The following is a 14,949-nucleotide window of genomic DNA, read 5'->3' on the forward strand; positions in this document are numbered from 1 at the left end:
TTTTTTTTGGTTTGGACTGGAGTGTACTTTCGGGGGTTACAGCACCCTTAACGGTCAAGCCAGCCGGCCCTTTACTTATGACACAGGCGCACGCTTGGCACTACTTTGTTGATGCACGTGCGGCTACTGCGCACACAATTCACAAACACAGAAAATAATTTTTTTTTAGGTTTGGACTGGAGTGTACTTTCAGGGGTTACAGCACCCTTAACGGTCAAGCCAGCCGGCCCTTTACTTATGACACAGGCGCACGCTTGGCACTACTTTGTTGATGCACGTGCGGCTACTGCGCACACAATTCACAAACACAGAAAATAATTTTTTTTTGGTTTGGACTGGAGTGTACTTTCGGGGGTTACAGCACCCTTTAACGGTCAAGCCAGCTGGCCCTTTACTTATGACACAGGCGCACGCTTGGCACTACTTTGTTGATGCACGTGCGGCTACTGCGCACACAATTCACAAACACAGAAAATAATTTTTTTTTAGGTTTGGACTGGAGTGTACTTTCGGGGGTTACAGCACCCTTAACGGTCAAGCCAGCCGGCCCTTTACTTATGACACAGGCGCACGCTTGGCACTACTTTGTTGATGCACGTGCGGCTACTGCGCACACAATTCACAAACACAGAAAATAATTTTTTTTTAGGTTTGGACTGGAGTGTACTTTCGGGGGTTACAGCACCCTTAACGGTCAAGCCAGCCGGCCCTTTACTTATGACACAGGCGCACGCTTGGCACTACTTTGTTGATGCACGTGCGGCTACTGCGCACACAATTCACAAACACAGAAAATAATTTTTTTTTTGGTTTGGACTGGAGTGTACTTTCGGGGGTTACAGCACCCTTAACGGTCAAGCCAGCCGGCCCTTTACTTATGACACAGGCGCACGCTTGGCACTACTTTGTTGATGCACGTGCGGCTACTGCGCACACAATTCACAAACACAGAAAATAATTTTTTTTTGGGTTTGGACTGGAGTGTACTTTCGGGGGTTACAGCACCCTTAACGGTCAAGCCAGCCGGCCCTTTACTTATGACACAGGCGCACGTTTGGCACTACTTTGTTGATGCACGTGCGGCTACTGCGCACACAATTCACAAACACAGAAAATAATTTTTTTTTTGGTTTGGACTGGAGTGTACTTTCGGGGGTTACAGCACCCTTAACGGTCAAGCCAGCCGGCCCTTTACTTATGACACAGGCGCACGTTTGGCACTACTTTGTTGATGCACGTGCGGCTACTGCGCACACAATTCACAAACACAGAAAATAATTTTTTTTTTGGTTTGGACTGGAGTGTACTTTCGGGGGTTACAGCACCCTTAACGATCAAGCCAGCCGGCCCTTTACTTATGACACAGGCGCACGCTTGGCACTACTTTGTTGATGCACGTGCGGCTACTGCGCACACAATTCACAAACACAGAAAATAATTTTTTTTTTGGTTTGGACTGGAGTGTACTTTCGGGGGTTACAGCACCCTTAACGGTCAAGCCAGCCGGCCCTTTACTTATGACACAGGCGCACGCTTGGCACTACTTTGTTGATGCACGTGCGGCTACTGCGCACACAATTCACAAACACAGAAAATAATTTTTTTTTGGTTTGGACTGGAGTGTACTTTCGGGGGTTACAGCACCCTTTAACGGTCAAGCCAGCCGGCCCTTTACTTATGACACAGGCGCACGCTTGGCACTACTTTGTTGATGCACGTGCGGCTACTGCGCACACAATTCACAAACACAGAAAATATATTATTTTTTTAGCACTTGGGGGGAGCACCCCTGATGGACAGAGCACCCCCTGGACAACACTACAGCACCCCTTTAGGACTGGGACACTGCACAGGACTTTGGAGTGGACACAGCCCCTATGGAGAACTGACTGCACAACACAGTCCAGCCAGCCCCTATGGACTTTGAAGTAGTGGACACAGCCCCTATTAACAACAGCAGCACAGCACAACACAGCCAGCCCCTATGGACTTTGAAGTAGTGGACAACAGCAGCACTACACTACACTACACTACACAGCACTAACTCCCACCCTCCCTCTTCACTGTCCACAGCCGAGTGAGAAAATGGCGCCGACGCGGGTACCTTATATAGGATCCAAAACCCGCGAGACTCGGAAGGCGGGATGATGACGTTTTGCCTCGATGTCAGATCCGAGTCAGGCGGGAAAAGTCGAGCCTGACTCGGATCGGACTCAGATCGGGGGGGCTCGGGGGGGTTCGGATTTCAGAAATCCGAACCCGCTCACCCCTAATGCAAACATTTGTTGCATTTGATTGAGATGTTTATTCTATAGTGATAGTTTTAATATTATTCAGATCTGTATGTAATACAGAACTTCAGTGACAAAATACAATAATATACCCTTCAACAAATTGATATTAATGATCTCAGAATAGTGGGCCTGATTCACTATGGAATGCAACTGCGAATGCAACTGCGATAGTATGCGAATTCATTGTGATCGCAATGCCGCCGCTGCACTACATAAGGACTCCCACTTTATCTTACACACATCTGTAATGTTTAGCAAGACTGCGAAAATATAGGTACAATCAAGTACCATCGCAGCTTCATGCACACTTGCACAAGCCCTGACCTTACTCAGAAATTGCTAACTCCATGCACGGTATCATGCCTCCGGCTGCATAGTGCATCGCAGTGGCTAATTTATACATGCCCCTGCAATGGCATTCAGATGACCACCCCCCCCCCATTACCACCCACATCCCTCTGCGATGGGTCTGAGTAGTCACTGCGATAGCAGTCCCGATCGCAGTGGCTGGTTCGTGAGTGTGCAGTAGGCAACAATCGCCCAATTGCATGTGGATTAGCACAGCGTTCCTTGCTGAATCAGGCCCTGTGTCATAACACAGATGTGCTGCTTGGCCTTTCGTGGTTGAGGAAGGGATTTTTTGTTTTGTTGGGGGGGGGTTATTTCACTTCCACAGCATGTTAGTTGTGTAACTAGTCAGTTAAACTGATAAGTAATTTTTAACTGCAGTGTGTACTCTAGTAAATAGTTTTTTTTATCAGAACAAATAGGACTTTATTTCGATAGCATACAGCAGTACATATATATTTATATTTTAGCTGCATTCTGCAGGTTAAAACCTGTTTCTATCAACCCTTTAACCAAATTGGTACAATCTATAAAAGTTACGCCCAAATTAGTTACCTACTTCTCCCAAGAATAGAAATACCAAATGTGTGCATCCCGCAGGCAAGCAGCCGATGTTTTCAGGATGCGCATCCGTCTGAGTCAAACTGCGCATGCATCCTGATAGTTACCGCTCTAATATGCAGACCGAAATTGCATGCATTTTGTTGGGCATTCCTGGGAGGTAACAGGGGGGGGTGGCTAGCCAGATGCGGCCATGTCGCGGTCAACATCTGCGTCTAAAGAAGTAGTTGCACTGACACAGCCTACCATGTTCAGGCAGAGAATCCGTGCCTCCATAGAGCTGGTGCGATCTTCGTTGGTGCGACAGATAGTGCATCCTAATACACATAGCAACGGATTAGCTCGTTAGCTGGTGGGCATCTCAGTAGGAAAACCATTGGCTGCGGCATTAGCATAAAGACTCAGCCGCAACTGCGTTCATCTCTGAATCAGGCTATGTATCTTATTGCAGCTAAAATGCCAGCCACTGTTAGATCAGGAATAGGATTAAACTGGAACTCAGTGAAATAAAAAGTCTTAATAGCACAATGAAAATATATATATGTTATGTTTTGAAATTTAGTAGACAGAAGTGTTACAATATGAACAAACATGTTTGAGATATACAAGTGAAGGGATGTAATATGTAAGGATGTAAATGTCTGAAGCAAAGGACACAGATTTTACAGTTCTGGAAGGATTTGAACACATGACTTTGTAGTCTCCAGGCTATTCAATGTACACTTCTCTTCTACAACCCAATTAGATGAGTAACAGAAGGCTGGTTTAGCAAAGTTTAAACCCCAAGACTGGGGCATATATAGGAATTAATAGGGGTTGTTATAAAATATGGGAATGGTCTGATGTATCCTATGCAATGTAAAGCTATCCTATGTAATGTAATGGGGGTACAGTTAATCTGTGGTGAATGCTTTATATGCTGTAATCTCCGATTCAGAGGCCTTCTTGTTTCCTGGAAATTCTCAACCTCCCTTCATTAGCTGCTGGCTTTGTTGGTAGATGGAATGCTCCAAATGGGAAAGAATAGCAGTTTATTGGCCATCCTGCTGCAGTTATTTGTTCAGGTCGTACCCTTCAAAACAAGGGTTATCCTAAAATCACCCTACTGGGGCCAGTCACACCTGCAAGGTGGATCTAGCATGGAAACCTGACACTTGTCAGAATCCTGGCACAGGCATGCTGACCGTCTGCATCCAAATGGTAAGTACTGGGGTTAGGGGGAGGGTTAGGAGTTATGGTTAGGCACTAAGGGGAGGGTTAGAGTTAGGTAGCAGGGAGGGAGGGTTAGGAGTAGGGAGTGGGGGAGGGTTAGGATACTGACCGACAGGTGTTGGTATCCTAACCTTGTCGGGATGGTGGCATCGGGATTCTGACCTACCTGTCAGTTTATGTTAGTTTCTGCCCTGGAATTCTATTCCCCTCAGCTGATTACTACACAAATCTACTTTTAAAAAATCATTAGAAATTACACTAAACATTTTTGTGTTACAAGTAATGGGAGCAAAGCAGTTACATATACTGTAAAGATTGTCATGTTTGTGTATTTAATGTAATGTGTATAGCCTTCTCTGTGTGCTACCATATATGCATCATTCTTATAATGTAATTGCCTGACCTAACTGTGTGTGCATTGCAGCTCTTTATAAAATTATGAGAGAGCTTATTTTTTGCTTTACAGCATTATTTCTTACTAAGCACATTCTAAAACCAATCTCCTTAGTACAGTACATGCATTTTAATAGAATGCATGTCTGTGCATTTTTTACACATATTGTTCAACTTTTTAATAAATTGACTAAAAATTTAATGCAGATTCAATTTCTATTTTGCAAGCAACGACTATATTTTTTTGAGCCATCAATAAATATTTTTTCGAACTTTCCCGTATTTTGTTAAAGTCAGTTATTATATGAAGACTTACAGTATATGTACATATGCAAGCTAACCTTATAATAGTTGCTTATGTCTGATCCCTGCTAAAGTTAGTTGGTTAACTGTTTGTTTTGTCCTTTTAAATGCAGTTCACTAACTTGCCACCATATTCAAGGACAGCATACATGTTTGTTCTCTATGTGAATGTTTGTATAGGCAAAGTTTCTTCTGTACTAATCTTGTTCTAAATTCTAATTTGTCAAAATTAAAAATACATTTATTCAAAACTGATTAGTATTCAAGACTGATAGTGTATGTTTCTATATCTGTGTATACATGGTCATTCCTAAAGCAGCATTACACTTAATCACAATTCAAGATAGCAGTAAGAAATTCAACAGGATATTCCTCTTTGGTTTCAAAATATGAAATTATATAAAACAGTTTATAAAGCAGTTCAAACAACAGTCCTTCTATTATATAAAATGTGTCTTTACTTCTACCAAACTCGACATGAATTATTTCCACGATTCATTAATGTGTTTTCTGGACAATTGAAAGCTTTACGAAATTCTTCAAAATTGCTCATTGCACCAATTACCCTGGAGAAAAAAAAATATTTTTGCATAATTAAATTTTTTTGTCTCTGCATATTTCCTAAATTACTCACATTTGCATAGTACATTGTTTTATTTTTCCTATAACGCGCAAACATTACAATATTCAAATGTGTTAAACCTTTAAGATTAAAACCAGCACTAAGCTGGTGATTTTTATATTTTCATTGTCTGTCTAAAAGCACAGACAGAAAATTTAGCAAGCAAAGACCATTATATTTATATAATAGGTTACATCTGTGATTATTTTGATGCACATGCACTCACTTTTTCTCCCTAATAATATTCTAATTTGTTCCACAGTATTTCTATTATAACATATTGTGAAGGAACACAGTAATGAGATATACATTATTTAAGTAACAGGTAATTGAAAAGACATTTGGGATAGACGCCTTAAGGAAAGATACACAAATCCCAAAAAAGTTGGGATTAACACCTCAAACTGTTCGCCCCATGACGTGATATCCAAGCCAGATGTGACAGTCTCTGCTCAATACCAAATTAAATTATCATAAACAACATGAAACAAACTTGGAATTGTTGCAGATTAATACTTTTAAAAATGTCACTTTAAACTATTGCACCATGAGTAATAAAACACCTTTACACAGGATTTGTATGTGGTTTGTCTGCCATGCAGCCATGCTGAGAGTTGCAAGAAGATGGAATCATTGATAAAACGTTTGCAAATGCTACTCATATTAAAAGGAAGAAAACTTAGTGAAATTAAAAAAGTTTAGCTATATATTATAATACATACAACAAATACAATGTTCCATTAATTTTATTCTCTGTGCTTTATTCAATGCCTTTTTTATTCTTTGTACTTTTTATTCTCTGTGTTTTATTTGCTATACCCGCTAGGAGGTTATCTTGCTGTGGCTTTGGTAAGGAGATGCTTCTATACTGTTAATTTTCCATTGAGGTGAGCTTCATTTTAGCCTAATACTAGCAATGCTAAAGTAATGTACAGTATAGGGTTTCTGAGCAATTATTATTAATACATTTTTGATAATTCAAAGAAAAATAAATAAAAGTATTGAAAATAATTTTAAAATCTACAATGACAATTTGTGCAACTAAAAAAATTGTTGCGGATGTCTGAAAATATAAAGAATATATTTGTACAGATGATATCTATAATGTCGTCAAAATTGTTCAAGCACTTACCAAAGATAATTTAACAAAAGTAAATATTATACACATATTTGTGGATGTGAGTACAGTACATCTCTTACCGGAACATTGGTGGGGTATGTACTCCATTTATGATGGACTCTCTTGCAGCTTCAGGACGAAAGGTGTTGCACCTCACCTAAAAAATAAATAAATAATGCTTATTATAAAATTAATATTTTTGTAAAAATATTTATTACTCTTTAGTGTGGATACATAATGGGATATTACATGTTCTTGTTCTTAACTATTTCATTTTTAGAGTGGGAGGTCTATAATCTGGGCTGAAAAGTGAAAATTCCATGGCAAACATCCAGATGACTAGCAAGTTCATTGGGATTCACCCATAGTTTCATTTTGAAAAGACATAAAACATCTTGAAATTAGTTCAAACATCTTACATGAACATGAATGCAGCAGTTATTGTAGCAGATTAGAATATAGTTGATAGCAAAACAATTGATTGACAAAAATGTGGATTAATAACATATTAAGCAATGTTGTAGGCACTTTCCTAGGCCCAGGGGTAGAATGCTATGGTGCCAAAAAATAGTGCACGTAGCCCAGTGCCTAACTTCCAGGCCCTCCAACTGCACTTGCACTACTCAAGTGAGGCCCCTGTATTTTTCACAGATGAGCGGGGGGCATCAGGGGAAAGGGGGTGATTGGGTTATGGGAGGTGACTATTACCATGCCTCCCTCAATCCCAGGCCCCAAAGTGGACGAATCCCTGCTATAGGGCTTAAAAGCATAGAATTCAGGATCTCTGGTAGCATATAATCATCATTTAGGAAGAACTCAACTTGGGTCAAGTGCAGAACAAATATAAAATACACTCAAATGTAAAAGTAAGATGAGAAATAAAATGGAATGCATAGCACTTTCAGTAGATGTTTGAATGTCGTAATGAGTGGTTACATTTTCTGGTACTTACGTGGGCATAGCTTAAGAAAAATAGTTGGTTATTGGCAAGATCTATGCCAGGAAGAAGCAGTTCCTCTTTTCCACCTCTGTTATCCTGAATCCATTTTCTGTATGCCTGATAAGTAGAAGAAAACCTGTATTTATCAATATAAATTATTTATGATGTACAGGTATGAGTGACAACTCCACTCAGGCACATCTCACTGACAAGTGAGCAGATACATTATCATATTGTTCCAAGATGTCAGGCAAGGCAAGATATTCAATTGGTAGTTGCTATCCCAGCCCTTCTTCGTGCCTCATGCCATGTTCTTTCCTACCTTGTTTTAATGTCAGCAGGTTGTTCATTGGGGCAACACCATTAATAAAGGCTATTAAATAAATGTCCTATTCCAAAACCACTTCCAGCACCTTCATTTTTGTAAGTAGTGTCTGGAACTGTCTCCACCAGGACAGAATTGCTAATACAATAAAAAGGTGCTGGAAGGACTCATTAAAACTATGAGCTCCAAATATTCTACCACTGATTAGCCAAGCTGCATGGTTTCACATGCAATCAAAGATGTTTCATTACTGTTGTACAAACCAGCTGTGATTTCATTGGATGGCAGCATTCTCATTTCATTGACATAGATTCTTCCTTTCTAGTGACACCATAACCTGTTCCTGTAATGTGTAGAGACACCAATAACCTCCACAAAAATGGAAAGACGTAAAAGAGGAATATACAGTATGTGTGCTGAGAAGGTAAATATTTGGGTATATCCGCAAATCACAATGGAGATTGATATGATGGATACTAGCAGGGTATGGTGGGCTTAACAAGTTGGACATATTGATGTATATGATGGGTATTAGACTGCTATGGGCATGTGAATGGTATGATGTTTATTGGGCTGTGTATGTGCAACTGAAGACTGCAATGGACAAGAGGGTGGTGAGCTGAACTAATATTCTATATCAAGGTCAACGTACAGGGGCGGGAGAACCAGTGATGTGCTTCAGCCTACTGTACATGTTACTGGACTTATTTCTCATTATCTATTTTTGTATACATGATATAAAATGTAAACATGACACACAGAAATAAATCTTTCAGTTTAATGTTGAGCCAATATACTGTAGCACTTTAGAGTGGATTTCCCATACCCGAAAGGATTCTCTCATTCCTCCATTATCCGCAATGTTTTCTGCCAAAGTCTTTGTTCCTTTTACCTAAAATAGAATTAATGTATACATTTAAAATACATTGGTTAGTACAGGTTGAGTCTCCCATATCCAAATATTCCGAAATACGGAATATTCCGAAATACGGAATTTTTTTGGCATGACTGAGAAAATGAAACCTTTGTTTTTTGATGGTTCAATGTACACAAACTTTGTCTAAGGCACAAATTATTATGAATATTGTATAAAATTACATTCAGGCTGTGTGTATAAGGTGTATATGAAACATAAATGAATTTCATATATTTGTGGTTCAAACAAAGTTTGTGTACTTTTATTGAATATATTGTATAAAATTACCTGCAGACTGTGTGTATAAGTTGTATATAACACATAAATGCATTCTGTGTGTATATTTGGGTCCTATTTCCAAGATATCTCATTATGGTATGCAATTATTCCAAAATACGGAATATTCCGTTATCCAAAATACCCCTGGTCCCAAGCATTTTGGATATGGGAGACTCAACCTGTATAAACTTTAGTATGTACCAATTTGAATGGTGAACATGAAAGGAAATGTATAAAGCACTGAGGACTTGCAAGATATTATCTGCGTTATTATTCATTTGCAGGTGCAATTTCTCACAAATTCACAAGTGTAATAATATGCATTCCTCTTGTGCGCTAAGGTGCGATGGACTGAGCTAATCCTGCGACGCCCACTTTACACATGTGAGAAATGCTCAACAGCACTGGTGGATCCGATTTCTCCACCATCAACGCACCAATGGTCGCAACATCGACTCCCTGAGCAGTCCCTGTCTGGCGTATAGTCTGCCTTGTAAGTTTCTCAAAATATGGCCACTGTGGCTATAGTGGTGCGAAAGTGAACGAAGCTCCATTCAGAAACATGCCCATGACACTCCCATAACATGCCCATACCAATTTTTTTAGCAAGCACTTTAGGTCATCTCCCAGTGTCCACCCTGAAACACCCATGAAACGCAGGCGCCATCACATCACTCAACTGCACAAACATCGGCACTGTGTACCTCCTACTCAGGGACTATATTATATTATGCTCCATATAAAATGTTAAATTTGGTACCAGATAATGCTAAGTAAATAGATTGCACATCAGGTATGGCTACGACATGGGCACCAGAAAGGACTGTCTATTAGACCTGGCAACTGATATGGCTGTGTAACTCAGACTTAGCATGACATATTGTCCTCCATATTAGTCTGGGCATCTGATGTGGCTCTGAAATTTAGATGTGGCACCATATATAGCTATGTATATTAGATTTAGCACTAGATATGCCCATGCATAACGTGAGGGGCACCATATGTAATTCTGCACATAATGCTTGGTACCAGATATGGCCATGGATGTTGGCACCAGTTATGATTATGCTAATTAGACTTGGCATTTATTTAGGTCAAGGAGAATGAGCATAAAGTAGTGGCATTTGGATTTGGCAGCAAGGAGGTCATTGTTGACATTAGTGAGGGTAGTTGCTGTGGAGTGGAGAGGACGAAAGCCAGAATGAAATGGGTCAAGCAGGAAAGAAAGGTGGTAAGGAGGATGTAGACAATCCGCTCAAAGAGTTGGGAGGCAAAGGGGAGGAGAGAGATGGTGCGATAATTAGAAATATTGTCAGGATAAAGGGAGAGTTTTTAAGCATGGGAGACAAGGGCATTTAAAAAGGGTAGGTGCGCAGTAAGGTCTGTGTGAGAATTTAGTTGTACTACTAAGCTGCCACACAAAGTGGGATCTGCAACCCACTAATAAAATAGAAATATAAAAAAACACAGTGTAGCGCTGGTAGACAACAGAATAACAAGGGCATGCTTGAATGCAAAGGGGGCAGTGCCTGCTGAGAGGGAAAGATAGAAGAAATGTGCAAGATAGGAACAGGCAATGGGAGAGATGGAGGTGGGAGGGGATATAATCAAAGGGGAGAACCTGATAAGGGCCATGACTACATCTCCAGATACTGTGCAGAATGAAGTCAGAGTTGGTAAAATTCATGTGGAAGATGGGGAGAGGCAGGCTGGGATGAGGAGGGTCTGTTGGGATTTACTGTCCTGACATATGGATTCAATTTTAGATGTGAAGTGAGTCTCCAAGTCAAGGGCAGAATATGAGGAGAAGAGGCTAGGGGGTGCAGTGTAGGGAGTTGAAAGTGGCGAAAAAGATGATGAGGGTTGGGGGACTGGGAGGAGATAAGACTGTTTAGAAAGAATGAAAGAGCAGCACTGTAGGGTAAGCGCATACATTTAGAAATGGAGTAATTCTGCATTGGAGCATGATTTACTCCACTGTCGCTCTGTGATTCACAAACACTTTTGCAGGTATCTGGTGCATTTGGAATGCCAAGGTTGAGTTGTGGATCTGCAAAGGTGAGTAGTGATTGCCAGAGCACAAGTAAAGTAAGGGAGACATTGTAAAACAGCTAGGTCAGGGCAGGAGACAGAGACAATGGGGGAGGGAAGGGACGACAATGACATGGAGTCAATTTATTTATTGGTGATGGTACAGTAGTTTTGCAAGGCCAAAGTGGAGAGGGAGTGAGGAATAAGTTAAAAGAAAGATGATGGTCAGATAGAGGGAATACGGAATCAGTAAAGTCAGAAATATTACAACTGTGAGTGAAAACAGGATCAATTGAGTGTCCACTTACATGGGAGGGTGAGAACGTTCATTGAGACCAATTGATGATGTAGGGGTAAGGAGTTTAGAGGCAGTGGGGTCAGTGGGTGCATCAATAGGGATATGGAAGTCACCTAAGATTAAGGAAGGGAGTGTAGGTCTGAATTGGAGTAGCCAGGAAGCAGAATTGTTAAGGAATTTGGAGATGACCAGAGGGGTGATAGATGACAGCTATTCAAAGGTGAACGGGTTGAAAGAGATGAGTAGCAAAAACCTCAAAGGAAGAAAATTAAAGGGATGGTTCTGGAGCTATGAGTTGGAAGGAGCAGCAGGGGGGATAGAAGGACCAAATTTCAGCTATTTTTGCGAAGAAGCAGAAGAACACTCTTAAGAGTGCACCAGTAAGACTATATTTGTTCTTCTGCTTCTTTGCATAAATAGCTGAAATTGTGTCTTTCACAAATGTTATCTGGTAGCACCACCAACCCAAGTAAAAGTCTTACTTTAATTTGTTCTAGTTAAGACTGGTATGTTGGTTCCTATAATTTATATATCATTATTATGTACAAATGGTTCTGATTGACTAGTGCGGACTCTACAAAAAACCTTTTCTATGGATAGAAGGACCCCTATGTCACCACCATGCCAACCTCAGGGCAAGGGGTATGAGAAAACGTGAGTTCACCAGGGCAGAATACAGTGGGAGAACAGGTGTCTGGGGGGAAATCCAGGATTCAGTGATGGCTAGGAGATTCATTGAGTTGGAGATTAAACAGTCATTGGTGGGGACTAGTTTGTTAAATTGATTTAGTAACTTAATTTAGTTTTTCATTTGTTTTAAAAAACTTCGGAAGTCTCCTATTAATACATATGTACAGTATGTCCCAAATATTGACCCTCCAGTTAGTGCCGCAGATAATACAAATATATAGATTGCTATGTCTAATGACTGTAAGGAGTAAATCTACTTGCACCTCAGACTTTGATATTACATGATGCATACTGTATATACTGTATTTGTAACATTGTTGGTTAGTAGATTTGATTCCTAGAAATTTAACATTGTAGTATATGTACATTTCTTTTGCTATAACTTTATTGTTAGTGTTCTTTTAGTTAATAGTAGCTGGCCACATTCTATTTCCCAGTATTATTTAATGACAATAACTGCAGATATATATGGAGGCATACATTTAGCTGGTCATACTTTCCAACCAATATTTCATTGTTTCTAATTAGATTTTTAATGGGTTGCATTATCATTTTGACCTGTAGTAAGCTACTGTACATCTGATCAATTTGGTTGAAATTGGCCAACCAGATCTATTATGTTATGAACAAAATCTCAGATGCTGTAGTATTATGTAAGGTCATACGATATTCACTTTCTTTACCGTTTTATTATCTCTTGAAAATCAGTCTGAACTAACCAACTATTTATCATTTTGTGGCATGTGTTGCACACAATAATTTAGACAACTATGGCCCTCATTCAGAGCCGTTCGCTATTTGCGGTCATTCGTTCAAAAACAAGGGGTGGCTATTCAAATGATCCGTTCGCAAATTGCAGTCTGTTCACACCTCTAAGTCTGAACGAGCGAGCAAAACATATGCTCGTTTATTTGTTAAAAACGCCCCCTGGCCGCTCGCACCATACGTCATGTCCGCTATTTATTAGATTAATCGAGTACATCGAGCAGCGTATGAACTGCTCGCTATTCTTGTGGTTGGTGTTTGCTACCACAAATTTGCGAGCAGTTCTGGCTATAAAATAACCCAGTGACGTGGTCAATGACGCTGCTGTATTAATTATGCACACCCATAATACGCCCGTTTTGACCTTTAAGCACGCCTGCGTTCGGATCTCCACTCCCCATTTTCAAGCACCTTCCCCTGTTACCACCCACATACGCCTCATTCTGTCACTCAAAATAGCAGGCACTCGCTATATAGCGTACAAACGATTTTTGGCCGCACTGACTGGTTCGCGCATGCGTACTAAAAACCGTACGCATGCGCAGATGTGCAAACATCGCTCGGAACGAGCGTACTGCCGCTAACGAGCGGCTCTGAATGAGGGCCAATGTTTTTACATGCTTAATTATAAATAAACCATTGATTATAATTATTTGGGGTAACATCCAGTCTGTACAAACCTGACCGATTACACAAAATGCAGCAGACTCATTAAAACACAAAGGTATTAATTATTTCCTTAACATGGAAAAAATGCACTTTACACTTATTCAATACACTAAAATGAACCACAATTTCATCTACAGTAGGTGGCTTTACAGGTTGCTTGCACTTTACATTCTGATGAGATAATTGTTGTTTTCTCAAAGGCTTACATGCAGGCCAGCTTGCTTCCAGAAATAACTGTTGTACTGATCCACAACACATTTAGTTCTTTCTTTGAAATTTTCCTCTGATTCCGTTGTCCACCATGGTTGTAAATTTCCATCTTTGTCATACTTACGACCTACATGAAAACATACAAGCTAACTTTATACCCTATAGATTTATGTCAAGATGTATGTCATGTCTATGTTTGCCATTACAGACGAATACGTTTGTTTGCATTCTACCAATCAATTTACTGATGCCAACATTGCTAACATTGAAGAAATACAGTAGGGGTAATTTAAGGAATAATTAACCATTTTATGTGTTGTGGTTTATCTAATTCACCATATTTGTTAATTAAATGTCCCTTAAGTAGGCAAAAGTGAGAAACGTAGATTATGGATAGTAGACAATATACAGGCCTAAGAACAGTTATGTCATTGAAACAATATAAATATTTTTATTAAAATACAGTTTTGTTTGGAAATAATTGTTATTTGTGTCCATAGAATAAAGTCTAAAGTGAACTTGTATGCTATCGTTGAACACAGATAGAAAAATAACCATCCCAAACCGATGTCTCAGGGCCTTATTCACTACCGATCGCAACTGCAATCGGCCGATTGTTGTGTACTGGGCATGTGCATGCATCACAGTGCACGTGCGCAAACTAGACATTGCGATCTGGACTGCGATTGCAGTGAGTACACAGACCCATTGCAGAGTGATTCACAGAAAGTGCCGTTTGTGCGTGGTAACAGGGGGTGGTCGGGTGAAAGCAGGCGTGCCAGTGCATTTCAATGGCGTTACCCTATGCAGCCTGAGGTGTCATAGCGTGCGTGGTTGTCAGAAATTTCTGTAAGGTCAGTGCTTGTGCAAGTGCGCGTGAGGCTGTAATGGTACTCGATTGTAACGATGTTTTCGCATTACGGATGTGTGCAATGTAAAGTGGGCATCCTTATGTTGTGCTGAGTTTGCATTG

General features: G+C 40.2%; 1 protein-coding gene across 2 annotated transcripts in view; it reads right to left on the bottom strand.

The window, feature by feature from the left end:
• Positions 1–3,035: 3,035 nt before the first annotated feature.
• The window catches only part of PHEX (phosphate regulating endopeptidase X-linked), a 265,370-nt gene continuing 253,456 nt past the window's right edge, over positions 3,036–14,949 (bottom strand). For both annotated transcript variants that reach the window (XM_088451595.1, XM_088451597.1), the window contains 5 exons: positions 13,973–14,103; positions 8,945–9,010; positions 7,806–7,910; positions 6,934–7,010; positions 3,036–5,677 (listed from right to left, as the gene is read on the bottom strand). In XM_088451595.1, the coding sequence (XP_088307721.1) occupies positions 5,575–5,677; positions 6,934–7,010; positions 7,806–7,910; positions 8,945–9,010; positions 13,973–14,103 (482 nt within the window). In that variant the 3' untranslated portion in view covers positions 3,036–5,574. The remainder of the gene's footprint in view (positions 5,678–6,933; positions 7,011–7,805; positions 7,911–8,944; positions 9,011–13,972; positions 14,104–14,949) is intronic.

This window comes from Taudactylus pleione, unplaced genomic scaffold (assembly GCF_031769625.1).
Source record: "Taudactylus pleione unplaced genomic scaffold, aTauple2 ptg000026l, whole genome shotgun sequence".
Taxonomy (NCBI): domain Eukaryota; kingdom Metazoa; phylum Chordata; class Amphibia; order Anura; family Myobatrachidae; genus Taudactylus; species Taudactylus pleione.